At 54.9% G+C, this 26585-nt stretch overlaps 11 protein-coding genes across 11 annotated transcripts; 5 read left to right on the plus strand and 6 right to left on the minus strand.

Moving 5' to 3' along the window:
- Positions 1-96: 96 nt before the first annotated feature.
- BAUCODRAFT_61872 (uncharacterized protein) lies at positions 97-1680 on the plus strand (the record flags this gene model as incomplete). Its single annotated transcript, XM_007673733.1, has 1 exon — positions 97-1680. One exon carries the CDS (start codon positions 97-99, stop codon positions 1678-1680), a length of 1584 nt encoding a protein of 527 aa, XP_007671923.1.
- A 16-nt stretch (positions 1681-1696) lies between these two features.
- Positions 1697-2716, minus strand: BAUCODRAFT_118479 (uncharacterized protein; the record flags this gene model as incomplete). The annotated part of the gene is made up of 1 exon (XM_007673734.1): positions 1697-2716. The coding sequence occupies one exon, from the start codon at positions 2714-2716 to the stop codon at positions 1697-1699; it is 1020 nt and encodes a 339-aa protein (XP_007671924.1).
- A 380-nt stretch (positions 2717-3096) lies between these two features.
- BAUCODRAFT_181496 (uncharacterized protein) lies at positions 3097-7155 on the plus strand. Its single transcript, XM_007673735.1, has 2 exons — positions 3097-5864; positions 5925-7155. Exons 1-2 carry the CDS (start codon positions 3331-3333, stop codon positions 6970-6972), a joined length of 3582 nt encoding a protein of 1193 aa, XP_007671925.1. The 5' UTR covers positions 3097-3330; the 3' UTR covers positions 6973-7155.
- A 1316-nt stretch (positions 7156-8471) lies between these two features.
- On the plus strand, positions 8472-9673 carry BAUCODRAFT_181419 (uncharacterized protein). The gene has a single exon (XM_007673736.1). It carries the CDS (start codon positions 8650-8652, stop codon positions 9178-9180), a length of 531 nt encoding a protein of 176 aa, XP_007671926.1. The 5' UTR covers positions 8472-8649; the 3' UTR covers positions 9181-9673.
- Positions 9674-13298, minus strand: BAUCODRAFT_181418 (uncharacterized protein). Its single transcript, XM_007673737.1, has one exon. The coding sequence runs from the start codon at positions 13117-13119 to the stop codon at positions 10168-10170; it is 2952 nt and encodes a 983-aa protein (XP_007671927.1). The 5' UTR covers positions 13120-13298; the 3' UTR covers positions 9674-10167.
- Positions 13299-13408: 110 nt separating this feature from the next.
- Positions 13409-16682, plus strand: BAUCODRAFT_29098 (uncharacterized protein). The gene has a single exon (XM_007673738.1). It carries the CDS (start codon positions 13479-13481, stop codon positions 16365-16367), a length of 2889 nt encoding a protein of 962 aa, XP_007671928.1. The 5' UTR covers positions 13409-13478; the 3' UTR covers positions 16368-16682.
- A 116-nt stretch (positions 16683-16798) lies between these two features.
- BAUCODRAFT_61563 (uncharacterized protein) lies at positions 16799-17898 on the minus strand (the record flags this gene model as incomplete). The annotated part of the gene is made up of 3 exons (XM_007673739.1): positions 16799-16887; positions 16946-17678; positions 17728-17898. The coding sequence occupies 3 exons, from the start codon at positions 17896-17898 to the stop codon at positions 16799-16801; spliced, it is 993 nt and encodes a 330-aa protein (XP_007671929.1).
- Positions 17899-18294: 396 nt separating this feature from the next.
- BAUCODRAFT_62254 (glycoside hydrolase family 3 protein) lies at positions 18295-20949 on the minus strand (the record flags this gene model as incomplete). The annotated part of the gene is made up of 3 exons (XM_007673740.1): positions 18295-19214; positions 19285-20826; positions 20880-20949. 3 exons carry the CDS (start codon positions 20947-20949, stop codon positions 18295-18297), a joined length of 2532 nt encoding a protein of 843 aa, XP_007671930.1.
- Positions 20950-21571: 622 nt separating this feature from the next.
- BAUCODRAFT_29104 (uncharacterized protein) lies at positions 21572-23282 on the plus strand. Its single transcript, XM_007673741.1, has 3 exons — positions 21572-22498; positions 22575-22646; positions 22697-23282. Exons 1-3 carry the CDS (start codon positions 21813-21815, stop codon positions 23055-23057), a joined length of 1119 nt encoding a protein of 372 aa, XP_007671931.1. The 5' UTR covers positions 21572-21812; the 3' UTR covers positions 23058-23282.
- A 225-nt stretch (positions 23283-23507) lies between these two features.
- Positions 23508-25476, minus strand: BAUCODRAFT_144373 (uncharacterized protein; the record flags this gene model as incomplete). The annotated part of the gene is made up of 6 exons (XM_007673742.1): positions 23508-23609; positions 23668-23864; positions 23922-24943; positions 24995-25190; positions 25251-25368; positions 25432-25476. 6 exons carry the CDS (start codon positions 25474-25476, stop codon positions 23508-23510), a joined length of 1680 nt encoding a protein of 559 aa, XP_007671932.1.
- A 232-nt stretch (positions 25477-25708) lies between these two features.
- On the minus strand, positions 25709-26300 carry BAUCODRAFT_29108 (uncharacterized protein). Its single transcript, XM_007673743.1, has 2 exons — positions 25874-26300; positions 25709-25787 (listed from the first exon to the last, which is right to left on the minus strand). Exon 1 carries the CDS (start codon positions 26104-26106, stop codon positions 25888-25890), a length of 219 nt encoding a protein of 72 aa, XP_007671933.1. The 5' UTR covers positions 26107-26300; the 3' UTR covers positions 25709-25787; positions 25874-25887.
- Between the last annotated feature and the right edge of the window lie 285 nt (positions 26301-26585).

The following is a 26585-nucleotide window of genomic DNA, read 5'->3' on the forward strand; positions in this document are numbered from 1 at the left end:
CGTGTCGGATACAGTGTCAATACAGCACCAACATCATGTGATACAACAGAACCGGATTGGCCATTGAGCCAATATACGATTTCAAGAGTAGCCGGCATGGCGGCACCGCCGTCACCCTCTGCCGACTACTTTGCCGGTCGTCAAACTGCGCGCACGCGACCTCCACCGACCGTGCTTCCGGAGAGGCAGCGGACTGGCGGAGGCCCGGGAACACCTGGATCGCCGCGCACTCCAGTACTCGGTCGAAGCATCTCCTCTCAGTTTGCATCACCGGGTAGCTACCGCGGAGAGCAGGAGGACACTGTAGTCTACGAGCTTGGCGCAAGGCATATATCTGCCGGCTTTGCGGGAGAGAGTAGGCCGAGATGCATTCTGCGCTTCCACCCAGACATGGGACGTAGAGTGGGCGAGTACAGACAGTACGATCCGCAGTATACCTCTTCACGGCGCGGCAGTACTAAGCGGAACGCGTGGGGCGATGGCTATGAGCTCTATCGTACGGATTGTAGGGGTCTTGATCTTGGCTTGGTGCACGACAAGCTCGAGCGAGCCGTGCGTACTGTGCATGCGGACTTCTTACAGCTTGATCAGAAGCCTCGTAAAGCCGTACTTGCCGTGCCTTCTTTGCTGCCGACGCCACTACTTGAGGTTGCGCTACGAATACTATTCAATCACTACGCACAGCCACCTTCTGTGCAGATCTTGAGCACGCCAATACTGGCATGCGTAGGAGCTGGACTTCGCAATGCTCTAGTAATCGAACTAGGATGGGAGGAAATCGTCATCACTGCCGTTGGTGAATATCGGGAGGTGTTTCAACGGCGTAGCGTAAGGGCAGGAAAGCGGTTGAGCGAGATCACGGCGTTGATGCTGCAGGACGAAGTCAAGAAGGCCAACCCAGGCGAGGAGGGCAAAGTAGACTTTGCTCATGCGGAGGATGTTGTCGAAAGACTAGGCTGGTGTAAGCCGCAGCCTCAGCAGTCCAGCGCAAACGAGAAGGAGACCATTAAGCAGATACCACTTCCTGACGGACAGTCCACTTCAATGGCGGTGCCGTTCAGCCGTCTCTCGGAGCCCGCAGAGGACCTGTTCTTCACGGCTTCAGACCTGCAAGACTTGGATGACAACGATCTCCCGCTCCACGTCCTCGCTTATCGCGTTCTTCTCGCCCTACCACTCGACCTTCGTGCACTCTGCATCTCACGAATAGTTCTCACAGGCGGCTTAGGGAGTTTTCCGGGCCTTCGGTCCCGTCTGCTCTGCGAGCTCAACGAACTGGTTGGGAAGCGCGGCTGGGATCCCGTCGCCAAGTATGGCAGCGCCACGGCTTGGCATGAGCGAACACTTAGGGAAAGAAGCGCCAACATTGCAGCAGCTCGGCAAGCTGGCACCGACGGAGAATCGTCGGCGAACCCTACGAAGCAGGCAGCGCCGGACTTTGTCCCGGCGAGACACAGGAAGCACGACGATATTAAGGACCACGTCACGCTGAAGTCTGAACGTAATCACGGCGCTAGACCGCAAGATATTATCGTCAAAGGTGTTGTCCGTGGGGTCGAGACGCTGGGCCCGTGGGCCGGCGCCAGTATGGTAGCAAGTTTGCGAATCAAGGGAGTGCGCGAAGTGGAGAGAGAAGACTTCCTCAAGCATGGCCTTAAGGACGGCGCTGCAGTATATTGAAGACGCCAGAAGCGCCCTACTCAAGGTAGACCTCGTTCTTCAGATTCCTCAAATTCTGTAGGAAACCGTAGCCGCCTTCGCTTGCCGTACGCGTTGCAGCAAGATCACCGTATCGATGATCGACGCCTCGTGCTGGGGTTGTAGTTGTCTTCGTGCTCCGGCCTGCCTCCTCCAGCGCTCGTTGCTTCTCCTCAATTGGCGTCTGGAGGCTGTCCACAAGCCTCATACGTGCCTTCTCCTCCACTGTCCCTCTCCAGACTTCTGCCAGCGATCTCAGCTTCGCTACACGCGCGGCTGCAGCATCGAGGCCTGCAGGGTCGTCGCCTGAGCCGATCAAATCGTTAAGCTCATCCCGAAGCTGCTCCATGTATCCTTTCCCCTTCCGCTCACTAGCCTGTAAGTCAGCATCTGATGCTGGAGCAGAAACAGCTACAAGCGAGGTTGTCGCGAGCTCCGAGGGCGCCAAAGGCCATGCCATAGCCTCACCGAATACTTTGATGACGGCGTCCAAGCGTGAACGGACATTGGTGAGAGTGCGCAAGCGGTCAAGGTACTCTGGTTCTCCGCCGACCTGGCCGACGGGTGGAGGCACACCATCGCCTTCATTGCTAGCATCGGTTGCTGCTGCCGAAGACGGCGCGGGTGTGAACAGCTCTATGTCCTGCCTCAAGCCACTGTCAATCGAATGAGTCAGGCTGTTCGCATCGCCACGTAGCACCTCGACTTCATAAGCCAGCCGGCTACCGCTGCGGATAATCTCATCGGTAAGTTGGGTAAGGTTAGTGGATAGCCGCGTAGCTTGCGCATTCAACTGCGTAAGTAGATTCTGTAGTTGGCTGCTGAGCTCCTGCAAAGGAACAGGCTGGCCATTGCTGGCACCTATCTGTGCTGAAGCAGGTGCTGTTGCGAGAGAAGACAGAGAGCTATTCAAGTAGTCTGCGGGATCGAAGTCGCGCTGGAGGAATGGTTGAAGTGAACTGTCGACCGGCTGTTGATTGCTTGCTGCCGTCTCCAATCCCGCCGTTTTCACAGCCATTACGGAAACACCTCGACCAGAGATGCTACATGTCCTTACGTGACTTCCTGATCGGCATGCTGCGATCATGTGATATTACGTAAACGTGCTGCATCTGGCGAATGGTCCGAGCTCGAAGCTAGCCTCACGTTCCTGCATAACAGGCGGCTCGTGGGTCGTGAGGTGCAGCAGCAAGGCAGCAATCTTTCCAGAGTCACTCGCAACGTGCAGCCTCGTGACGGCCAACGGTCACCTAACTCAATGTTCTCTCCCACATTCTCTACATTCACTCACACAGCGGTAAGTCTGTCGGCACGGATCGCCACCATTCATTCCTTACCAAAAGCACTTCTCGGTTCGTAATACTGCGCTTCAGCACCCAGCAAACACCGCCAGCCCGTATGCAGCACGTAGATGGGGCACCGCCACGTAGCAAGGTGTGAAGCATCGCAGTCACCGTTTTTACGGCCAGAATCTACACCTATTAAGTGAGGGATCCACCCGTTTTGCACCATCCACCTGCAAACGCACATTCAACATTCAGCGGCAAATACCACACACCTCGACTTGGCCGACTCGCAGAGCTCAACCTCTCAGCGCTGCATTTGAGAACGTACTAACCATCATTTTACCTGATGCCTCGGAAGCAGTGGGTCGCCGACCTGAAGAAGGCCCAGGGAGATGTTTTACCGCTCGGCGTCTTGGATGTCAGAGCGGGTGACGATGACAATGCGTTCGAGTTCGACTTCTTCGATGGTAGCCTACGCAACCCAATCAAGATCACTGCTATGATATTACCTGACCTGAGTGATTATCCGAGCAGTCACGAGTACATGCTCTTCTGCGGAGATGACGCTCCGCCACGGCTCGCCACTGCGATCTCCACGATCAGCGGCACCGCCCGCAAGGCAGTATTCGAGCTGCTCGACATTGTGTCGGCTACGCTTACCTCAGCTTCGACTGCGAATGACAGCGACGGTGATACCGAGATGCCAGACTCACAGCAGGATTCTCATAACGATGAAGACCTGGACGTCGAAGACGGCGACGATGTGTACGACAGCGACCATGAAGCATTCGGGTTTGACGGACCCCGAGACTCAATTCCATCAGTCTCTGACACCAACCTTTCCCGACCCAACAGCATCAACCGGCATTTTCGAGCTCGTCTTCGCCAAGATCTGCGCACGGCCAAGGAGGCCGGCTTCAAGGTAGGCCACCTGGGCGGGCTGCTAGACGGCTACAACTCGTTTGTCACTATTTCTATACGTATGTCCAAGCTCGCCATCTCAGATGAGGCGCTACAGGCATGGCACATGGCTTCGAATGACTACCTCATCCTCATCATTCAGTACCCAAACGGCTACAAGACCAACGAAGAGCTGCAGAGTTGTGATAGCCTGCGACTGGCGCCCAATCTCGGCATACGCGTATGCACGGGCAAGAAGTACAAACCGACCCTGCAAGAAGCGATCAAAGTGTTCACCGCTGCGAAGAAGCAAAGTCAGCGTGACAGTGTGCCACCAGCGGGCCCGCCGACCGCCGACGAAGCAGTCGAGTTCTCACTACGCGATACATTCATATCGAGGCCACTGAATGGCTTCCTACAAGAGCGCCTCGTGCCCATACTTCGCTGGCGAGCCACCGGAATGGACTGGCGTGGAGCTGAAAGTTGGTACGCAGAGATGGTCGGCACGTCAGGCTCGAAAAGTAAGCTGGATGGCATTCCCGATCGACACTACGTTCCAGAAGAGCTACCTGCTACGCTACCAGGCATCGTCAAGGCCGACCACTATGGCGGGAATCACACAGAGTACTCTTTCCCGCTGCTTGCAATGCAGTTTACCCTACGTCATTTTGTTCGCTGTACGGACTTCTGCCTGGTATGTCATCGTCAGCTGGATACCGAGGTCGAGGCAATCAAGCCGTACGTTTGCGATGAGCCGCTGTGTCTGTACCAATACATGACACTTGGCTTCGGACCCAGCATCGAGCACGAGATCATCACGCAGCCCTACGTTTGCGATCTTCTTGTATCCTTCTGCTACAATAGCGCTAATGCGCGAAAGCTCCGAGAGTTTCCTGATGGGCTGGCGCTGATGGTGCCACCTCTTGACCTGACCCTGTATCGCGCTAATGCCACCCAACCCGATTACGGCCGCCATGTACCAGCTGCAAAACCAGCGGAAGTGAACAAGGAGCCAAAACAATTTGCTGCATACGAGGTCGGCTTCGACAGAGACAGACAGGAGGTCATCTTCTTCAATGTGCCCAAGGAGTGCCCTGTCAGACGCGGAACCTGGATCGTCGTCAAGGAGCAAGGCTCAGACCACCTTGAGCTGCATTGTCGCGTAGACGATGTGACCTTTTATCCCACTATTGCCATCAATGCGCCGCTGATGATTTCTCCTTCAAAAACGAGCGCCGACACCCTGACACCATCTGCCCCGCTCACAGCAAGGAGTACCGCGCTGACACCCGCGACCACGCCGAAGTGGGCACCTGCCAGCTTCCAGGTCTATGAGCAAGACTTCGAAGAGCTCGATCGTGTCGGAAAATGCATGTCCATCATCAAACTTCTTGATACCTTGCCAAACGTGAAGTCCATGCAGGAGTACCTCGCCAAGCACAAACCGGCAGATCTAAAGTACTGGGTGGGGCGCATCTCGCCTGCTGCGCTGAGCCTATTGCGATGGATCATAGCAAGCAACCGTGCCTGCATCATGCAAGTGGACGGCGACAGCACGACATCACAAGAGCGTGTGCACGGTATGAAGGATTACATGCAGTTTCGCTTTGCCATGGGCGCCCCAGACAAGGAAGAGCGCTTCTTGTCGGCTGTTCGTACCACGACGGAGCGCCTCAACCTGCAGTATCCGACCATATTCGCCTGGCACGGCAGCCCGCTTCACAACTGGCACATGATCATTCGTGAAGGCCTACACTACCGCAACGCAGACCACGGCCGAGCATATGGCGATGGAGTCTACCATGCCAAAGACGCGCAAACCTCGACCGGTTATTCTGGCAGATATGGCTACGGAGGGCAGCACAGAGATCTGTGTCATTGGCCGCATAGCGTTCTTCGCATCGAAAGCGCTCTTGCACTGAATGAGCTGGTCAACGCTCCGGCGGAGTTTCAGAGCAACAATCCCTACTACGTCGTTCAGTAAGTTAGACTCCTTCGTTCAGTCACTGACTAGAGCATTACTCACTCTGTGAATTCCAGGCACCTTGACTGGATTCAGACGCGCTATCTTTTCGTAAACTGCAAGCCGGAGACCGATCAAATCACAATCCGCGATGACGGTAAACTGAAGGATATCTACCCTCAGGATCCGCAGCGCACTCCCCGTGGCATCAGCGACAGCGTAGCGATTCCCGCCTCTGCGATCAAGCCCCGAAAGCAAGTCACAAGCAACGACAGCCGGCAGGCCCGCGAGCGATTCGGAAGCCCAATGAAGAGGCTGAAAGGCGATGGCTGGGGCAACCCTATTGTTCTCGACGACGGCGATGGCGATAGCGACGAGACAGACGCGGAGGATGTTGACATTCTCTTCGACGATCCGCCCGAGGGCGCTTACAGTGGCGATAATCAGAAAGGTAGCCAGAAGCCCTCGCAGGCGAAGGGTACAGCAACTGACTTCGAGCCCGCGGCGCTCGATTTCAGCTCGCTGCCGCTCATGCCGCAGCCGTCCTACGCAAACTCCGCAGCTACAAAGCGTCTAATGAAGGAGCTGCAAAGCCTGCAGAAAGTGCAAAACGCCACTCCGCTCGGTGATCTTGGGTGGTATATCGACGTCGACAAGGTTGAGAACCCGTACCAGTGGATTGTCGAGCTGCACTCATTCCACGTCATTGATCCGAACTTACCGCTGGTGGCTGACATGAAAAAGAACGCAGTCAAGAGTATCGTGATGGAGGTCCGCTTCAACAAGGACTTTCCGTTCACGCCGCCGTATGTCCGTGTCATCCGTCCTCAGTTCAGGAGCTTGGCGCAAGGCGGGGGTGGTCACGTCGTCATGGGCGGTGCGATGTGTATGCAGCTGCTCACCAACTCGGGATGGTCATCAGTCTCCTCGATGGAGTCGGTGCTGATGCAAATCCGTCTCGCGATCGCATCTGATCCGCCCGCTAGGCTTGTTGGGGGTAGATCTGGTGACTATGGCATGGCGGAGGCGGCGGATGGGTATGTTCGTGCTTGCAACACGCACGGCTGGACGGTACCGCCGGGCTTCAAAGAGATGGCGTATGGAGGTGCGATTGGTGGAATTTAAGGCGCTACAGGATTCCTGTTCAACAATGCAAAGGGTCTGAAAGGGTGAGCTTGCCAGAACGGTAACGTAATTCACGAAGATTGCGAGCGCACCGCATCCATGCTGAATTGACTTGATGCAACCCTCAGCATATGAAGGCGGAAAAGCGTGGCGTTGGAGGCTACATCACGAACAGCGTGTTGCCTACTGGCGTTCAAGCTGCAGTGCGTTACGAACAACTGATGGATGACATCTCGTACTTCATGCTCTTGACGCACTCTATGCTTGATGCTCACCGTTGGCATTTACCGTTGACGCCGCCATCTCAGCATCGGGCAAGCCCGATGCTCCCCTGTATCGGATTGTGCATAGGGTACAGACACATCATTAAGGACCTCCATTCAGATGCGTTTTTATGAGTCCTGAAGGATCTTGGCTAGCCTTGGTGGCTCGCTGCCTCTGCTGATTGAGATGAAGCGAGCCACACAAGACCTGGATCCGACGGCTACAGTGCACGTTCTGGCGCCGACGGGAGCAAGCGGTATGCGACTGATGCGTCACCTCATTGCTGCGCATCCTGCCGTACCTGCCGAACGCTAATGTTTGGTGCGAGGCAATACCAAGGTGGATACATGCTCTTGTAGGTCCCTACTCTCACTAGCTGTAACGCTGCGTCTCCAGGTGAGCTGCATTCCGAATTGCTTCGACCTTACCTGCGACATGTCGACCAGGCCCGTTTACGCACCCTGCTAGCTAGCGCAGCGATACCACTTGTTGTGCTGCCACAATATGCTGCTCTTTCGCGCATGGGTGCCTTGGCCACGATCGTGGCAATGGTTCGTCAGTCCGGCCGAAGGGCAAGTACATGATCTCAAGCGAAGGCACTACGGCATACTTGGTTCCGCATGGTGCGACCATATCGGGTTTGTTAATTACCAACGTGAATTGAGGTCAGCGCGATACCGTGCTTGGGTGAGCATCACGCTGGCGGAGCGAAATCTCATTGCTTGTTAAGCGCAGCTTCGACAACGCGACGTGTTACTCGCAGTCTGCACCCGCGCGCACCTCGGCTGCGTTGTGATGGAGGTTAAAGACTTGATCGGGAAGTACACTTAGCGTCCTCTTTCTGGTGTCGTGATCCAAGTAACGGTCACTGCGCCTTCCAGACGGCATCAATAACCCGGAGTGGGGATGCAGCAACCGCCAAAGTCTCAGTCCAGGACACGATCCGTACGTACTGGAGGCGACGTACAACTTCTCGCTGAACCATACGTTTGTGGTCACCTTCAATCAGACGTCCATGAGATGTAGCATAGGAGCAGGTATCTGCCTCAACCAGCATACATGCGTACTGCACGGCAGCGAAGAGTGGTTCGCTTTACGCTCGCCAACCACCAGACTCCATCCTCACTTCACGCTCTTGATGAAGAAGGCGTTTCGGCGTCTCCGTAAATCCACCGACCACTCCTTCCTCATTGGTATAACAAGCTTTCTCATGTGCGAGCATTTTCGACCTTTGCAGTTATCGGCGGAGTTCGCTTGCTGCACATTGTACGTCTTGAACGAGACATGTCAGCTTCGCCGCTTCTCTTCCAACAACTGCATCTTTCACCGCTGTTGGTAGATCACTTAAACTTCTGATTTCCCCAACAGAGGAAGAAGTACATGTACCCGCCGGCCAGTAACGCACATTGAAGGATGCTAGACTCCCCTGGCTCTCAAGACGACTGCTTCGAGAGCACACTGGCCGAGCGGGTGCAAACAGTGCTGGAGGCTTCTGACACGCTGCACTCTGTTCTGGGCTTGAGGCGAGGAAGTAGCCTGCTCGGTGAGGAAGGCGTACGCCTATGGAAGATGCCTGAACCAGCTTGGCCAGCCAGCAACAGCAGCACTCAGAACCGGACATGGGAAGATGTACTCCTGGGTTTTAAACCTCCTGAGGATGGCGCCGCGTACTCGCTGGCTCTGCAGCATACGCGTGGTTCCCAGAACAGCCTACAACGGACGGCGGTTGCCTCATGTGATTTTTCAACCACGAAGCTGGAGATACCAGAGATTGTCATTGAGCCGCCATCGACTGGCTCTACTCCGCTCAAGCTTAACGTGGATGTTCTGACGAGTAAGCGCAAGAGATCACCAACCAAGCTTCTGAAGTCCCAGCATCGAGTCGCTACTGAGGGCTCCAAAGTCGACCTCGGACTCACGTGTAGCCACTTCGAACAGCAGTAGGATCAGACTCGGACAAGGCACGAGCTCGAGGTACCGAAGGAGTCGTTCATCAGGAACTTCGACGGAGTGTATAATGTAGATGACCACGGCGTTGGTTCCACCCTTTCGCCGTCCACCGTCGTCCCGCCTGGTTTAGAATTACCTACGGCTGGTCTACTGTCCCTAGAGGAAGACTCGAGAGGCTGCAGCATCGCTCTACTGGTGTCCTCAGCTGACGAGCCTCCCCCGAATTTTGCTTGCCCGTTTCGGCACCACCTCCGTCAAGATTGAGCTTTCGCACCTCGAGCTTCAGTCGACCGAAACGCACGCGTAGCAAGCTGTCTCTTCGCAACTAAACGACAGCTTGAATTTTGGGGGCGCGGAATGCGTAGAGCTTAAGTTAATGCGCATGCTTATTCCCGTACCACGTCCGGTATATCGAGCACACTTGAACCAGCAAGATCAGCAGCAGATCGAGTGGGGGTTATGCTGCACTGCGCCCATAAAGACGTGTCGCTATTGAGTTTAAGCCGTGCCTTTTCGGAACTGTCACGTGACGATGAGGAGCACCAGCAGCAGTACTCGTTTTTGGCTCTCCATTACAGCCACCTCACGGAGACAGACATACAGCCGTGGCAAAGCGACACCATTCAAACGGAAACCAGCATGATGTCGCAGAAGACGAGCTTTGTACTGGGTCAGGCTGGACGGCTTCCATTAGTGTACGGAATCGGCGTTGATCCTATGTTTGCAGATGTGTTTGTACGAGCGTGTGCTAGGGCCAAGGCATGATAGAGATGGGGTCGGAGTATCATGTGCAGCCTTGAGTGCAAATTGTGCAGGCTTTGACAGAGGATGGCGGACACGGTTCCGTTCATACGAATCTTGGGATACGTGGTGTCGGTGACTGCGGCATCATTATTGTGAGTAGACGTCTTCTGTCGTCGCTCTCCTGACAGTCATCTTCGTCGCGTATCCCGTAAGCCGTCCTCGCCGCTCTAGATTGAGCTACTTTCGCGTCTCCTGTCGCTCGACCATCGCTTTGCCCACCTCAAAAGCGACCACATCACCCAGCGCTTTCACCACAAACTCCGCCGTGATATCTCCCGTGAGCACGCCCCTTTCTGGACTCCATACCAGATCGTCACCGTGCCGTCCCATGATCAGCCCCCGGTACTCCCTTGCGATTGCATCACCCAGTACCTCAACTTCACCTCTCTTCATCGCTTCCACCAATTCGCGTGGCACGAGCACTTGCATCAACGCTTCCACAACGTGTGCGTGCTGAGTCGTGAAGTCGTACTGCGAGCCGCCTACACTGTGAATTCTGTAGCCCACTAGGCGGAGAAGATGTGCTGGCAAGGGACCTGACTTCGGAATAATGCTATCGCTCTTGTTGCTGGTGCATGAGTTGTGCATGCGGTGTAGGGTGCGCATGTGTACCATCTTCCATGGGTGCGTTGATGGTAACACACCGTAGCGACTACGGATGTGTGCGCGGAGAGAGGGAGAGTAGATCGGGTCGTTCGCGGGCAGGACGTCTGTTGGTCCGCTCGGGCGGATAACCGCTGACCAGAAGTTGGTGCTGAGGCGGCTGATGAAGCCTTGAGTAGATGGCTCGGGCCTCTTGCCCACGAGGGTGATGGTAGGTGGTGAAGCTTTCCCCTGCTCTGCACTAACTGGCGTAAACAAAGGTTGATACTGCTTAGTCGGCCTGAGCACCGACGAGTTGACGGCAGAGTCATTAAACTTGACTCTGATTTTCTGTGGACTGTCGAGATTCAGGTGCTCCTCGTAGCTGCGCGAAGGCTCGTCGCCGTCAGAGCCTCCTCCGCTGGCTCCCTCGACCTCACCGCCACCGCCGCCGACCGGGTAAAGCTCTGCCAAATGGCTTGTTTCAACGTATGCATCTTCGCTGCCGTGCGGTTGTACACCTTGCGCAGCTATCTCAGCCAGCAACTGCCTCTGCTCACTTGCTTTGCTGTTTAAGCTGGCATCAATCTCATCCTCACCATCCACCTCGTCACCTGCAATTTGTACATTTGCGCTCCTCAAACCCACGTTTCTAATCGCAGCAGCTTGTGGTTGGACGGGCTTCCCAACTTTGCCAACCGGACTACCTCCCAGCTTGCTGCTCCTAAGCAGACTTCTCCGCAGCGGGCTACTAACCATTCTCGCCTTCCCAGCTTCACTCGGGCTGCTTTTGATCTTGCCCTCCACCGGGCGCATGTGGAGCGGACTGTGAGCTTTGCCTTCACTTGCCCTACCCTGGGCTCTTCTGGCAGAAGTGCTGGCTGCCTGAGCTGTTTTTGCCAGACGTGCTTCTTCAGATGTCGATCTGTCTCGACCTTTGTGTGCACTCAATAGCTCACTCAGATCCAGCGCCTTCTGGCGCTGTGGTCTTGGCCGATCGGTGCGGTACACTTGCGGCATGTTGCTTTGCCAGAACAGACCTGTGTCATCGCCATCCGGACTCGTGACGCTTGAGCTGCTGTCCGAGCAGGGACTGGCGATCTCGCTTCGTGCGCCTGGCGAGACTACTTTCTTCGCACACTCCATGACACCCTTTGCTTGTAGCTGAGTTGCTTCCGCATCAGGTCGTGAGAAGCTGTGATCATCAGCCTCTGGTTGCTGCTGCTTGTTCGCTTCGTCCTCAGAGCTTGGCGGAGTCATCACACCACTGCTTGCGCGACTGCCGCCGCCGTCTGTTGATGCATCGCGCTTACTGGGCGCGATTTCTCCTTCGGCATGGGCTGGCGAGTCACCATATGCGAAGTCGTTGCCCGACGTTCTACGCCACGTCCGTGGAATCTTCGAGCGAGGCGGCCTAGATGTCCCTGCGAAAAGAGCGTTGAGATTCTGCGATACAACTCTGTTCGGTTGCGCCTGCTGGTTGCGACGAAATGACCGTGGTAGGACTTGAGTTTCGCTCTCGTCCTCAAACGAACGAGAGGCTTCTTCTTGCCAAATGTCAGCGTCATTCGGCTGTTGAATTATCTTCGATGTTGGATCTTCTTCAGCGCCCCCGGTTGCATTGTCTATAACATCATAGAGAATGCTCGCCTTCGTACGTGCTTCTTCTACCACGATCGACAAATTTGGGTAATTGACAGTTGCCGTAGGCATCTTCTCATGGTCCAGCTTGGGCGGTGACGACGGAAGATAGCTGGCAGTCAGGGTGCTCCTTTCACCCTCGTGCCGCTGACTGATCACTGAAGTGTCGGCTTTCATGCTTTGCAGTGTATCAACGGACACCATGGTGAATTCTTCGTCACCGGCTACCGTCATGTCGCCGGGTACAGGATGATACTCGCCATCCTCAGCATCCTCTCCTTCGTGACCCACTGCATCCTGCAACGCCCGATCAAGCTCCTCGCGAGCTAGACTGAGTCGCTGGGAACACTCTACAGAGTCTTCCACCAGGCTTCGTCGTCTTCTAGCCTTTGCTGCTGAGCTTGAAGGTAAACTTGGTGGTGGCATGAGCGCAGCGTCGTCCTCGTCCGTTACTGGCTCTCCCGGTGGTTGTGTCCTTGTTGTGCTGCGCACTGGCGTAACCTTGCGCTTTCTCCGTGCTGGATGTCCTATTTCACTGCCTGCAGCGGCCACAGCTATGCGTGTATTCCTAATCGGACTGCTCGACGGCGCATCTTTAAGCGGCACCTTCGTTGTCCTTCTTGCGATCCTACGCTTGCTGGGGCTACCACTTCCGGATCGCGGCTCTGCTTCCACGGTCACCTTGATGCGCCACGGACTGACATGGCCGGCCTTATCCACATCCAATACAACGGACTTGCTTGCCGAAGAATGCACGTTGGTGGACCTCGGCGCAAGTGGTTTCGTTGGCGAGCTAGCGATTCGCGTACCAAGTGGCGATGATGGCAGCGTAATGGGGTCCGGAGAGACTGACTCTGATGATGCTGCCATCCTGCGTCGCTTGTTGGGTTGCTCAAACTGCTGCATCGGTGATCTTGGATCGCTGGATGCTCTGTTGACACGGACTGTTTACGGCCACTCAGTTGCGCCTGGCCGCGATGCATCTAACGTGCACATATATGGAATACATTCTTTGATCAATACATCACCTGTCTCATGCCCGCATGGGACATGTGTTTTGGGATGGTCTTGGAAGCTAATAGTTGTGTTCTCGATATGAGTCAGTCACGTGTGGGCGCGATGGTCTTCCGTGGTTGCTAGGCAACGGATATTGGGTGGGGTTGTGCTTTACGCAGTGGTTAGAGCATTCACATCGGACTGTTACGAGATTTGGCTGGTTGAGAGGAAGAAAGTAATATGGTGTGAAGATAGTGAGGAGGAGAGGAATGGGCATCCACGGTCTCCTGCGCGAACTTGGCCCGCCACCGCGCATCTCCCTCGCCAAGCTCTCCGCCGACCACTACGCCACCCACTCCCGCCCACTCATCCTCGCCATCGACATCAGCATCTGGCTCTTTCAAATCCAGTCGGGCAAAGGTGGCTCCAACCCGGCCTTGCGTACTTTCTATTACCGCCTTCTGCGTCTACTAACCCTCAACATCTGGCCGCTGTTCGTCTTCGATGGCCCCAATAAACCCCTCTTCAAGCGCAACAAGAAGGTCGGCGGGCCTGGCGTCAGAGTCGCAACGGTACCGGAGTTCTTGGCCAAGCAGCTGTTGAAGGAGTTTGGCTTCCCTTGGCACATAGCACCTGGTGAGGCTGAGGCAGAATGCGCGCTGTTGCAGCGCGAAGGCGTGGTGGACGCCGTGTTGAGCGAGGATGTAGACACGCTCATGTTTGGCTCCGGCGTGACGTTCCGGAGTTGGAGTGCGGAAGGGAGCACAACGAAAAGTCCCACGCACGTCTCGGTGTATCGAGAAGAAGAAACGAAGCAACGCAGCCGAGGCTTGGATAGGGACGGCATGATTTTGGTGGCCCTGATGAGCGGTGGCGATTACCTACCGGAGGGCATACCTGGATGTGGACCGAAGGTGGCCTGCGATGCTGCACGCGCTGGGTTTGGGAAGGAACTGTGTGCTCTTGGGGCGAAGGATACAGCAGGCTTGCGGCTATGGAGGGAGAGGCTGCAGCATCAGATCCGCACAAACGAGGCGAAGTACTTCAGCAGGAAAAATGGCAGCTTCACCATGCCCGAGAAATTTCCGAATCTGGAGGTGTTGGGCTACTATACCCATCCTTGTGTGTCCAAACAGGACAAGGTGCAGAAACTGCGCGACGGCTTGAAGTGGGATCAAGACATTGATTTTGCCGCGTTGAGGACTTTCACAACTGATGCCTTCGACTGGCGCTTCCGTAACGGCGCGAAGAAGTTCATCAAGAACCTGGCGCCAGCTATGCTCACGCGGCAGTTACGGATGACCACAGACCAACCGACTCCGGAAGCTCAGGCAGAAGCTGAAGGCAAGCTTGTCAAGGCCGTACATGGCAGGCGCAACCACAACAGCACGGATGGCACGCTCGAATATCGCGTCTCTTTCATACCGGCACGCCTTGTCCCGATCGACCTTAGTATGGAGGAAGAAGAGGACGAAATTCGCCCTGCGGATCCCGACCGAGATGCAGAAAGCGAGCTGGATGACGACTTCACTTCTATACCACTTTCGGTGGCCAGCGGAGACGAAACTGAGTCGGGGGCTCCAGCATCCCCAACCAAGAAACGACAGTACAGACCGTACGATCCTGCGGCGCCCGAGAAGGCCTGGATTATCCGAAGCTTTTTGCAGGTCGGCTGTCCCTTGCTGGTGGAGGAGTACGAAGCCAGCTTTCGCGATCCGAAGCAGTTCCTCAAGCAGAGACACAAGGCTAAAGCTGTGAAAGCAGGCAGTGGCAACCTACGTACTAAGGCAAAGCAAAAGAAGAACGCAATCACTGACATGCCGCACAATGCGCTTATGGCGTTTGCGAACATTACGAAAGCGGTATGCATCATTGAGCCAAGAGACCCGCTGAAGGATGGTATGTCGCAAGGTAACACGCAGCCTCGAGCAGAAGAGATGGCCTCGGAAGCAGCAAGCGGGTTCAAGATGCCATCAAGGCAGATTTCTGCGCGTTTGCTTACGCATGCGAAAGCAGATTTACCGGTAGAGCAGCCGTATGGAACAGAAGATCTGAGCGACACGCCTCGTCCATTTGCTGGCTTCGCGGTCAAGCGTACGGTCGCTGCACGGTCGCCAAAAGGTACCGTTCCGAGGGCGAAAGATCCGCGGGCGACACCAACCCGCCGTAAGAGACCGTCGCTGGACCTTTCTTCTCCAGCTACGAGCCAACGAACCATCGCAAGCTACTACTCGCCATCTCCCCACAAGGAGCAGCGGCAGCAAAAGAGAGAGTCCAACTTCATCAGCCTAATATCTAGTTCACCAGCGAGGCCGGTCACGACGAGCACTTGGATACCTTCTCCACCCAACCTGCGGCACGAATTCGTGCGCTCGCCGTCCCCAGTACAGCCAGCAATTATTGCATTGCGGAACCAATCTGACATATACGACTTCTCTCCCGGTAAGCTACCGGATAGTGTCACCAAGCGGCGCAAAAAAGGGCCTTTTAAACGGCACCAGACCGCTCCCGTGCTGGGTGCCGACGACGTATTGGAAGAGATCGTGCTTCTGCCTACAACTGGCTTGAGGTCAGTAACGCCGGAGCTGTTTGGTGAGATCCATACGGTTGAGGCAATGGATCTTGCGAGCCCGTCACCGGCACGGCGAAGTGGCGGCTTCTTGTTGGAGAGCGATGCCAACCTGCCAAGTCCGAACCTCCTGTTTGAGGGTAGGGGTGATCGTCTGACCAGACCGGCTGCAGCGAGCAGGGATGTAGAAGAGAGACCGCCATCAGCAAATGAGACACCAGCGTCCATTGACGAAGACAAGGCTAGGAAGACAATCCCGCCATACCGTCGAGTGACCGCCCAGGGTCAGCCAACCTCAATTGTGACATGCACCTCAAAAAAACATCCGACACCGCGGTCACCGTCCGTGTCCATCGCTCCTCGATCTCTTCGACGCTCACCGCGCCAAGCACAGAAGAAGAAGGCTATCCTTCTCCGTCAGAGCTTGGAAGGAGCGTGGAGGGAAATCGATGCGGAGACATTGGATATGAGCGGAGATGGCAGTGGATGGAAGCCCAGTAAAGGACGAGCTGACATTGTTGGCGTGGATGGCAAAGCGAGGGCTTATCGGAAGAGCGGCGTTGATGTGCTGGACTTGACCGGAGCTTAAGGCTTAGAGTTCAGGTATATGTACTCCTTGGGGAATTTTGTGGGTTTGAGACTTAGCGTTGGCGTTGGCGGCAGTTCATCATTGTATCTTTTGGTCTTTGATGGTACGCTCAATACCTAGACCTGGTAGGCATGCTCGGGGCATTGATAGTTCGAATCGTTGGCCGAGTACGGGGATTATTATCCTGCGACAATGGCAGCGACAATGACATAGGATGCGAGTAACCTTGATACCGTCATCCTGCATTATGCTCTTCAATTCCTTCAGTCGCCGATACTGATGACTACGAGTAGATACGAGGTCCAGAACATGTCTGCTAGGATCATCTCATAGTTCTCACCTGGTCTTGTGATCTCGTGGCTCCCTTAGTAACCGGAACGTAGGACTACGGTTATTGGGATTGCGAAGGATAGTAGGGACCTGTGCTTAGGTCATATACTCTGGCGTTGATCTATCTCGAGCTTGCTGTACCATGCCGCTCCTCCCAACGTGACCAACATTCCTGCTGTATTCAGTAGCCCTATGAAACGCAGGTCAGCGTTCCGCCGCGGCAAGGTGTACATAGATAGCGTCCATACCTATCTCTACTCTGAACAGCAGGATTCCAAGCATCACCGTCAAGGCCTGCTTCACATTCCCAGCAACGGTCAAGGTCAGCGCACCGGCCACCTTATTCGTCTCGAAGGAGATGATGTTCAGCAAAAACGCCATCGCCGCGTTGACTGCCAGTGCGAACACCATCGTTGGAGTTTGCAACACGCCTTCATTACGAGCTGCGTACAGCTTCGCGACTTCGCCTGAGCCGCAGGCGTAGACGACGCATTGAGATGTCGCCAAGGGTGACATCCTCAGCAGTAGCTCCAAAGAGGGTAGTTGTAGACTTCCGGTCGTTAGTTCATTCGTCGCCACGGTCTTGACTGAAGCGAGCATGTTGCCTAGGACTGTTACCAGGAAGCCTAACAGCGTGCAGTAGTAGTCTCCTGCTGTGGCAAGGCCGACGCCTGCAATGAGTGGTACCATTGTGAGATACGTAGCAGTTGAGTATGTCTTCCCGTAAGCGGCACGGTAGATAAAGATGGTGCTGATGGGGATCGTGGAACGGATGATCTGGTGCAATGGTACGGAGACGAGCGCCAAAGATATGTTTGAGAGGGCGATGTTGAGTGTGAAGAGCACGGAGAAGCCGACCAGGACCAGAGTTTCACGAGTGTTCAGGCGGGTGACGCGAATGTTCCCAAAGCCGTAGACGGCACAGCAGCCGAGCGCAGTCGCAGAGGTATGAAGCGTTGTCAGCAGCCACGGGAATGGGAGCTGGTGGCGGCATGAGTATGTCACTGACGATAGGATGAATGCAGCTTACCGTGCTCAGGACGAGTTTGTTGGAGATGGTCAAAGCTAGGTTGAGGGCGAACCACGCTGCTAGCAGTAGGAATCTAGCTCGAACGGTAGCCGGTGGCGGAGGATGAGTATGCGCCGCCTCCAATTCTTTGCTTTGCTGCTCAAAGGAATCGACACGCTGCAGCTTCTCCATCGTGATAACGGCAGTAACAATAGAGCAGTAAGATGAGTAGCGTCTAGCCACAGTCCAGAGACAGAATGGTGCAACGGTGAGGCTCCTGATTCCGGAGTACCAGACTTCGAGTGCAGTTGCGGATCGGGTTCTCGCGACTTCCACGCGTAACATCGTCTTAGCGGCAGGTGCAAGTGGACATTCCGCATACGCACACTTAAAGGCAGCTCTCAGTCGCTGCAATGAGACACAAAGAGGGTGGACACCTCCGAAAACATAGGACCGACCTTGAGTCTCCGAACGTTAGAAGTGTCAGAATAGGTATGGCAGGCTTCTTGAGTGCGTTCATTTTTTCCACAGCTGTGGCAGGGGCCATCGAGTACGTTTATGGTATCTTACCTTCGTGATCTGGGATGTTTAAAGACCTCGCCACCATTGCGTTGCTTGGACAGCGAATGCGGTGCGCAACAGCTGTTGTTGCCGCGAGCCATCGCAGACCTCGACGTCGTACCTTCCTTGCTCCATGACCCATGAGTCTCGAATCTCGTCCCAGTAGCTCGTTGCATACTTCGTCAGACACATGACGGTAGCTGTCGCGCTGGCCCCGGCTTTGACAGCGACCTTTGCGAATCCCTTTAGCTCTCTTGGCGGACGCCGAATACCTGGGGACTGTTGCGAGACATAAACCTGCACGACCTCGTGCCCGTCAAGCTTCCCAGTATTCTTGACGGTGACGCTTACCTTCACTTTCGAAGACAGCTCGTCTTCACCCATCCTCTCCACTCGTAGGTCAGACAACTCAAAGCTCGTATATGAGAGCCCGAAGCCAAACGGTATGTTCACCTCCCGCTTAACGGTGTCATAATGTCTGTATCCGACGTAGACGTCTTCGCCATACAGTACTCTTCCGCCTTCGCTCCGATAGTTGTAAAAGGCTGGATTGTCCTCCAGCCTTTTCGGCCAAGAGAGACTGCTGCGACCGCTGGGGTTGATGTCGCCGAACAGAGCGTCTGCGATGGCATTGCCTGTCTCATTGCCGCCGTACCAGGCCTGCAGCAGCCCAGAAACATCCTCCAGCCATGGCATTTCGACAGGCGTGCCCGTCTGCATGACAACGATCGTCTTCGGATTTGCGGCTGCAACGGCAGCGATAAGATCGTCCATGCGGCCCGGTAGCTTCATGTCGACCCTGTCCGCACCTTCGCCTTCCCAGTCCTGGTTAAGGCCAGCGCAAATGACGACTTGCTCAGCGCTTTTTGCTAGATCAGCCGCCTCTTTGATTGTCTCGTCCATCCCACGGACCCACGCGCCACCGATACGGAAACCGCCGCCGCCAACTAAACGTCAGAATCACGACCGTCAGCATACCTTCGGATGGAAGTAGGGGTAGTATTAAGTTCTGCTCACAGCGTACAATGCCGTCTCCTTCGAGTTTGCTTGTCGGCGCAGAGGCGAAGTCCAACACGACATGGTAAGTCTTGCCCTTCTCCACCGGAATCGTGCCTTTTTCCTCCACAGATCCACAACCGTAGAAGACGGATCCTTGCTTCTGCTTCGTGGTGTTGTCCACTACTAGATGACCGTCCACATAGATGTTTCCAGTGCCGTAAATGCAAAGCCCAAGCTCGTAGTCACCACTCCGCTCGGCGGTGAAGTAGCCTTCGACATCAGCATACCATAGGTCTGACTTCAGCTTCGGATTGTGATAGTCCATGAACATGGCAAGGGAGCTGGTAAGCTCCAGTTCATCCACGGGCAAGCGATCCTTGCCAACGGTTGGCGGCTCGTTGTAGGCCTTGAAGACCAGGCCTTTCTTGCTTTTAGGGTCAGAGCCTACGTGAAACTCGTGTGATACAAGCGGGAGCTCTTTGTGGCTGTAGCAGCCGATGGCGTGCTGCATTTTGCTGGGATCCTTCACCTTGGATTCTACGCCTTCCCAGGGCGAGATTGCATAATAAGGTGCCATGGAGCTGCTGCCACCACCGCAGAAAACGCTCACCTTGGCATTGGGTCCGATCATCAATATGCCTTTCCCCTTTGCCAACGGAAGGGCATTGTCCCGATTCTTGACGAGCACAATGCTCTCGCCAGCTAACCTTCGAAGCAAGGCCGACGTTTCCGGGGTGTCCAATTTGGACTCTACCTGGCCTTCCTTGATACCGCTCTCGGCGCAATTCTTGACCAGTTCAAGCACGTTACGTGCTCGCTCGTTGAGAGTGTGCATCGCCACTTTCCGAGCTGTGACGTTGTGCCCAAGCAACTGTCCGCGATACCGCGTCGGCCCTGGCATTTCGATGTCTAAACCAGCGTTAATGGCCTCTGCCGTCCCATAAGTTCCGAACCAGTCGGACATAATAGCACCTCGCCAACCAAGCTCATCCCGCAGAATATCCTGCAAGATCCGCTTGTTCTCGCTCAGGTGTGTACCATTGAGCTTGTTGTACGCCGTCATAAATGCTTTGGGATGAGAGTCTCGTACAGCGATCTGAAACGGTAGCAGATAAATCTCATGTAGCGCACGGTCGGTGACGATGCTGTCCACGGCATTCCGCTCGTGCTCCTGATCGTTTGTGACGAAGTGCTTGATCGTCGCGACCACGCCGGTGGATTGGATGCCATTTATTAGGCATGCTGCTCCCAAGCCTGCTAGCACGGGGTCCTCAGAGATGGACTCGAAGCCTCGTCCGCCGAGCGGTGACCTTTGCATGTTGATACATGGTCCGAGAAGAATGTGCGCTCCTTTCGCCTTGGCCTCTTCGCCCATTAACTTGCCTGCGTCGAGCAGTAGCTCTTGGTTCCAGGTCGAGCCCAGGGCAGTGCCACATGGAAAACAAGCCGCCGGCACGCCGTTGAATACTCTCGTCCCCCGTACCCCGTTTGGACCATCCGACATCCGCAACGCTGGTACGCCATGGTTAGGTATGGCGGCAGTGTGCCAGAAATCGGTGCCTGGATCATCATGTTAGCGCCGTGCAACCTGCGTTCACTTTCGGCCGACGCACCTGCTAGTAGGGAGATCTTTTCATCAAGCGTGAGCTGGAGGAGCACCTCCTCTACATCTATGGAAGCCATAAGGACGCAAAATTATACACAGAGCCAACAAAGCACAATGCAGCTCTACGAAATTGCTCTGAAGTGAGGGACTCTGACTTGCATCCTTACCTCTGCTTCTGCGACAGTTGCGTGTGCGTGCTTGTTACGCACCACCCTATATATGCGAAACGGGGTGTCGGTCCGCCAACCTCGACATAATAACCTGGGATACGGAGTACGGCCGGCAAGCGGTAGTGAGACCGAACTTGGCCTGCTGCATGGTGAGCTGGAGCGAAGATACCTTAGCATGACGCTCGGCACGGAAAGCTCGCATTTAGCCGCCAGACACACCACCCGTAGAATTCCGAGCGCGACTTGAGAAACGCATAGACTTGGTGGCTTTAGGCATTGACGTGGCCATCGTTCGCACAGTTATGGAGTCTTGGTAGCAAACTGTAAGTTATGCAAGCGCGTTCGTTGCTGCAACAAGTCCATGCGATCGAAATATGCATTCCACACATCAATCCGAATGTACCACGGCCGGCGATTCGCTGGTCGACTCCTTATTCTACAAAGCCAAATCGCTGTCTCTAGCCGAGAGTGGTGCAGTCGTAGCAGCAGGGACTTCTGACATCTGCTGCCTCAGAAGATAGTTGGTCTCCGTTTGTCTAACAGCGCCTCATGACCGGCATTTCAGTCCTTCGTCCTGCTGCGTACGGTAAGGTGACGCCTGTGTGAAGAGCTTCGATCGACTGCAAAGGTGATGTGTTCGGGACCCCCACGGTTATTGCTGCGTGTGACGTTTCGCTACCTGAAGCGAATAGAAGCACAAGCCTACCTACATGTAGCCACAACTGAACACATTGCCAGGCTATAACAAGCTAGTGCAGGCAATATTGGCCATGTCGGCGACACGCGTTCAAGTGGGCATTATCGGGTGCGGCGAAGTAGCTCAAACGGTGCATATACCCAACTTGAACCATATGAACGATTACTTCAGAATCACCTGGCTATGCGATACGTCCGGGGAAGCGCTCGAGCATTGCCAGCGTAAAGTAGCTGGAAGTCCACCTCCACGCACGACTAAGGACGCTTTTGAGCTATGCGAGGCCTCCGACGTAGATGTCGTCTTCGTCTTGAGCCTCAATGAGTTCCATGCTCCGCATACCGTACTGGCCTTGGATAACGGTAAAACAGCCTTCGTGGAGAAGCCTATGGCATTGTGTAACCGCGACGTCCAGCTCATCTTGGAGGCTGAGCGCAAGTCGAAAGGCACTGTTATGGTCGGCTACATGCGCCGCTATGCTGCCGTATTCGAGGATGCACTTAAGGAACTTGATAGTATGGAGAAGGTCACGTATGCAAGGGTCAGGGACATCATCTCCAGGAACGCCTACTTCGTCGATCAATCGGGAACCTTTCCGAAACGCTTCACCGACTATACGCCCGAGGACAGTCAAGAACTGAAATCCCGCACGGCAGATCTGAACCAGCAGGGTCTCGAGCACGACCTTGGGATAACGGTAACAGAAGAAGCCTCGAAGATGTGGTTCCTACTAGGTGGGCTAGGCTCGCACGATCTTAGCCTGTACGGAACTACCTGCTCACAAGCGTTGTTTTACTTTGTCACGGATAATGCTGACGGTTACGGTCAATGATGTTAGTATGCGAGAAGCACTAGGAATGCCGCAGAGTGTGCTGGGCTGCTCACTGAATGCCAACGTACCCTTTTGGACGTAAGCAATCGCGATGCGCCATCGACAAGATTCGATACTAACTGTCTCAGTGTCCTTTTCCAATACCCAGGCTTCGTATGCAGTTACGAGAGCGGCATCGACGAGATTCCTCGCTTCGACGCGCATCTGGAAGTATATAGCCCGACGAAGCAAGTGACAGTGCAGTACGATACACCTTACGTCAAAGGTCTTCCAGTGACCATGACCGTGCGGGAGAATGTGGAGGGTGTCTACAACGAGCGATTCGTGCGCAAGACATACGAAGATCCGTACACTCTTGAGATGAAGCAACTGCATCAACTAGTAACGGAAGGCAAAGCGGTCAAGACCACCGCCGAAGATGCTGCGAACGATCTGAGAATCTTCCAAATGATCATGGAGGCAGGTCGAGATCAGTTCGTCAGGCGTTGAATTGTCGGAGCTCTTGAACGGGCGAAGAGTCGTGCTCGACCGCTACTGGCACGTCAAGCTTGTAATAAAACCACAAGCAAACACCATGGGACCTCCGCGTTTGAGAGCCCGCATACTGCTTGCACCATGATGCGGCATGTGATGGTAGGGCTACGCGTAGCGAGAAGAACACTCCAAGGCATATAATGCACGCTGTAGAGCTTAATAGAGTGTATACCCCACGTTCACTTTGTGTGTTTGGCAACGACTCTCATGGACTGTTTCGGTCTGACCAAAGACCTACCCAACGCGCTACCGGCATGGGAGGACGTTCGTTGGGAAGTTTTGAAGGATGGTATCCGGGTACAGTTCTGTCTCTAGGCTACATGTCACCTCTGTACATGCAGCCGAGCGATCTGCCAGCGCGATTTGCCATGCCGTCTCTGTTGCACTCAACCCAGCAACGCGTCCTTACATCTGATGGACGCTCGAGTTGCGCGACCACCTGCGGAAAGTCTTGCCGTAGAAGTAGAACACTATGCCGAACGAGCACCAGAGGGTAACCAAGCACATCTAAGTAATCGTTAGCCAAAGCAAGGCACGAACATATACGGGTCATTGAACAACGTACGTTGGTCATGATAGGTGGCACGAAGCCGTCTTTGATGATCCACGGAGTGATGAACTCTGCGAAACCGTAACCCCAAACGTTCTTGTTGACCGTAATGGCAACCATCAGGGAGCCGGCCACGGGCTTGTAGCTGTCGACGGCGTACGTGTTGACCATAGCAGGTAGAGCCGCAACCTGAAGACCTGCGCAGGCGTAGCCTAGAAGCCTTCTGTCAGTATACTCTTCGTACAACATTCCGGAGATTGAGGACTCACCGATAATGACAATAGCTTCCCAAGGCCACTTCTGCTCGTAGCCGAAGGCGACAACGAAGTTGCCGAGCATCATGACAAGTACGTACGGAATCATCGCTGGGAGACGCATTTCCGGCTCTCGAATTCCACCGTTTCGCTTCGTAGCCCGATCACTAACCCAATCGCTGAAAGGACCAGCAGTGGCTAGACCGATCATTGCACCGGCCAAGATTGCGAAATTCATGAAGCCAATGGATTGGGAGTTGAAGTTGTATGGTGGTGCCGCAAAGTTCTGGCTCTGGGTCAGGTTGAGCGTCAAGAAGCTGCTGCAAGACCAGCTGACGACGAAGGCTGCAAACTCGACGATGGGGAAGGCGAACAGCTTCCACGGGATCCACAGATCCAATGCAATGGCCTTGAGTGGATTCGGGTTCGGTTGGAACAGTTTCCATTGCTGCTTGCTCGGCGTGCCCTTTCCAAGGTACGGATCGCGCTCTGCCGTTGCCTGGTGCGTAATTTCTGGCATTGTGGCATGTGTAGGCACCTTGGTCACGTCTCCACCAAGCTTCTCGGGGTCCTCAATGCCTGTTGCTTTCTCCGCTGTCTTCTCATTGGACACATCGGCGACCTTGAGGTGTTGTGTAACCTCATTGGGGTGCATGCGGTGCCACTTGGTCTCGGGAAACATGAACAGTACCATGAGGAAGGAAGCGGCGATAAGGGCGGTGTTCAACCACCAGAAGTTGCGCCAGCCGACGTGCAGGGACATGGAGCCGGAGATGATAGGGCCAACCATGAGACTGCCCATGTAGAACACCCAGTAGAGAGTGTTCCAGAAACCTCTGTCGTGCAAGAAGAACATGTCCGCGATGACGGCAGGCTGGATACTCTCCGCTGGGCCAGCACCGATGCCGTTCAGTACACAAGCGCCCATGAAACTCGAGTAATCCTTGGCGGTGGCACGCCAGATAGAGGAGACCAAGCAGATGATCTGCGAAGCGAGTAAGACAGGACGTCGTCCGAAAGACGTGCTCAACGGAACCCTTGGAGTGTATCAGCTACGCCTCCTCGAAAAGTATTGGTGCTGCACGAACCATATGAAGTTGCTGAAGCCAAGGACAAGGATAGCGACGCCTGTGAACTTGACAACGTCTGCAAGGTTGGAGTGGAAGTCCTCGATGTAGTACGGAAACATAGGGGCAAGAGCAAGCGGCCCGAAGCCTTGCATGAAGCTCACACTACTGACGGCGGTAATGGCGAGACCTTTCCATAGCGGTGACCAGTTGAGCGCTGCGGAGCATAATTAGCACCTCCGCCAGTACTGGTCGTGAGTTTTCTGTCAAAACGTACGATCGTGCGGATCGTCCGACGGCTGGGGGACAAGGACGTGCGAGCCACCCTTGACGAAATGGTGACTGCCCACATCGGTCATGATCTCAGTGCCGGGGAGAATCTCTTGGTGGAGCTCCTGTAGCAGGGTCAGCAATGATACAAACAACTGACAAAGGCTGTTCGCTTCGGTCTTGCGCACCTGCTCGATCTGGTGGAGCTCCGCAGCATCGTAGTTCATCTCCATGATGGCAAGTGTAAGTGCCGAAGCCTTCGACGCTTCAACAGTCGACTAGGTGTCTCTCAAGGTCGAAGTCAGTCACGATGCAAGACAGACCTGACAATGTAAAGAGTCTGAGGCCAACGGCAGTGCAAGGAAGCAATGGAGTAGCCACGAGAGAGGGGCCTTTACATGTTGGACACGGGAGCATGACTCTCATATATCTGCCGAGACTTACAGCACAGGCTCGAAGGTCAGTGGGCCAGGTCCTTGCGGCATGGCTTCTCGCGTCGACGCAAGCTACCGCGCCGCAACTTCAGCAAGCGACCGGGGCGATCCTAATGCGGTTGGTGGTTTAGCAAGCTCCAAGACCTAGCTGCGCTGATTGGTCGAAGTGGACCATGAGTGCCTCGAGCTTGCTTACATCATGTCCAGACTTCAGGATGAAAGGACGCTTTTGCCATTCTTGACAACGTGGACGTTGCGCTTAGCACCCCGTAGCACAGTCTTGGTCTGTTGGAGTCCGGGGCTTGGAGATGGAGAGATGTGGGTGAGGCGGGGCGCTTGTTCAGTCTGAGAAGTCGGCACTGCTCCAAGGCAAGTTTCTCGGCTTCTCATACGGCAAATGCAGATGGTGGGAAGCGAAGCGGGCCGCATGACAACCCTGCACTGTGCTGTATAGAGGTAAGCTATGTCTCCAATCCAGCACGTTAATCTCCACTCCACGGAGCAGCATGTACGCTATCGACGCAATCATTTTCAATCTCGTGCGGCGAGAACGGCTTATCATGTCGGGTGCGAATCAGATGCTACATCCTGGAAATGTTGCGGCTCAGCTGCTGTAGTCGACGTTTAAGCTTCTCCTGGCGGTTGCCATGCGGCAGTCTCGAACTCTCACGTGGAGTATGGAGGCTAATCCACGGCCGTCTGATTAGCTCATAGGCGATCGTGGCCCAGATCTCGTGACTCACCGCCAAGGGTCACGTTGCACGCGGACAAGATTGTTAAATTCTCGTACGAGCTGAGAAGTGACTAGAGCTGGCTCATTATGCCTTGCCGCTACTGTCGTATTGGAACAACTCGATGTCGTACCCCACAAGCGACGTGGAAGCCACTGACGGGTCCAAATACACGCA

This window comes from Baudoinia panamericana (genome assembly GCF_000338955.1).
Source record: "Baudoinia panamericana UAMH 10762 unplaced genomic scaffold BAUCOscaffold_1, whole genome shotgun sequence".
Classification (NCBI taxonomy): Eukaryota; Fungi; Ascomycota; class Dothideomycetes; order Mycosphaerellales; family Teratosphaeriaceae; genus Baudoinia; species Baudoinia panamericana.

Excerpts from the sequence above, each read along its gene's own strand:
- BAUCODRAFT_29098 (XM_007673738.1), top strand. The coding sequence starts at position 13,479 with ATGGGCATCCACGGTCTCCTGCGCGAACTTGGCCCGCCACCGCGCATC.
- BAUCODRAFT_29108 (XM_007673743.1), bottom strand. The coding sequence starts at position 26,106 with ATGCGGCCCGCTTCGCTTCCCACCATCTGCATTTGCCGTATGAGAAGC.
- BAUCODRAFT_181418 (XM_007673737.1), bottom strand. The coding sequence starts at position 13,119 with ATGCAGCAGTTTGAGCAACCCAACAAGCGACGCAGGATGGCAGCATCA.
- BAUCODRAFT_29104 (XM_007673741.1), top strand. The coding sequence starts at position 21,813 with ATGTCGGCGACACGCGTTCAAGTGGGCATTATCGGGTGCGGCGAAGTA. Across the intron at positions 22,499-22,574 it reads GGCTCGCACGATCTTAGCCT|TATGCGAGAAGCACTAGGAA; the intron begins GTACGGAACTAC and ends CAATGATGTTAG. Across the intron at positions 22,647-22,696 it reads GCCAACGTACCCTTTTGGAC|TGTCCTTTTCCAATACCCAG; the intron begins GTAAGCAATCGC and ends TAACTGTCTCAG.
- BAUCODRAFT_181419 (XM_007673736.1), top strand. The coding sequence starts at position 8,650 with ATGCTAGACTCCCCTGGCTCTCAAGACGACTGCTTCGAGAGCACACTG.
- BAUCODRAFT_181496 (XM_007673735.1), top strand. The coding sequence starts at position 3,331 with ATGCCTCGGAAGCAGTGGGTCGCCGACCTGAAGAAGGCCCAGGGAGAT. Across the intron at positions 5,865-5,924 it reads AATCCCTACTACGTCGTTCA|GCACCTTGACTGGATTCAGA; the intron begins GTAAGTTAGACT and ends TGTGAATTCCAG.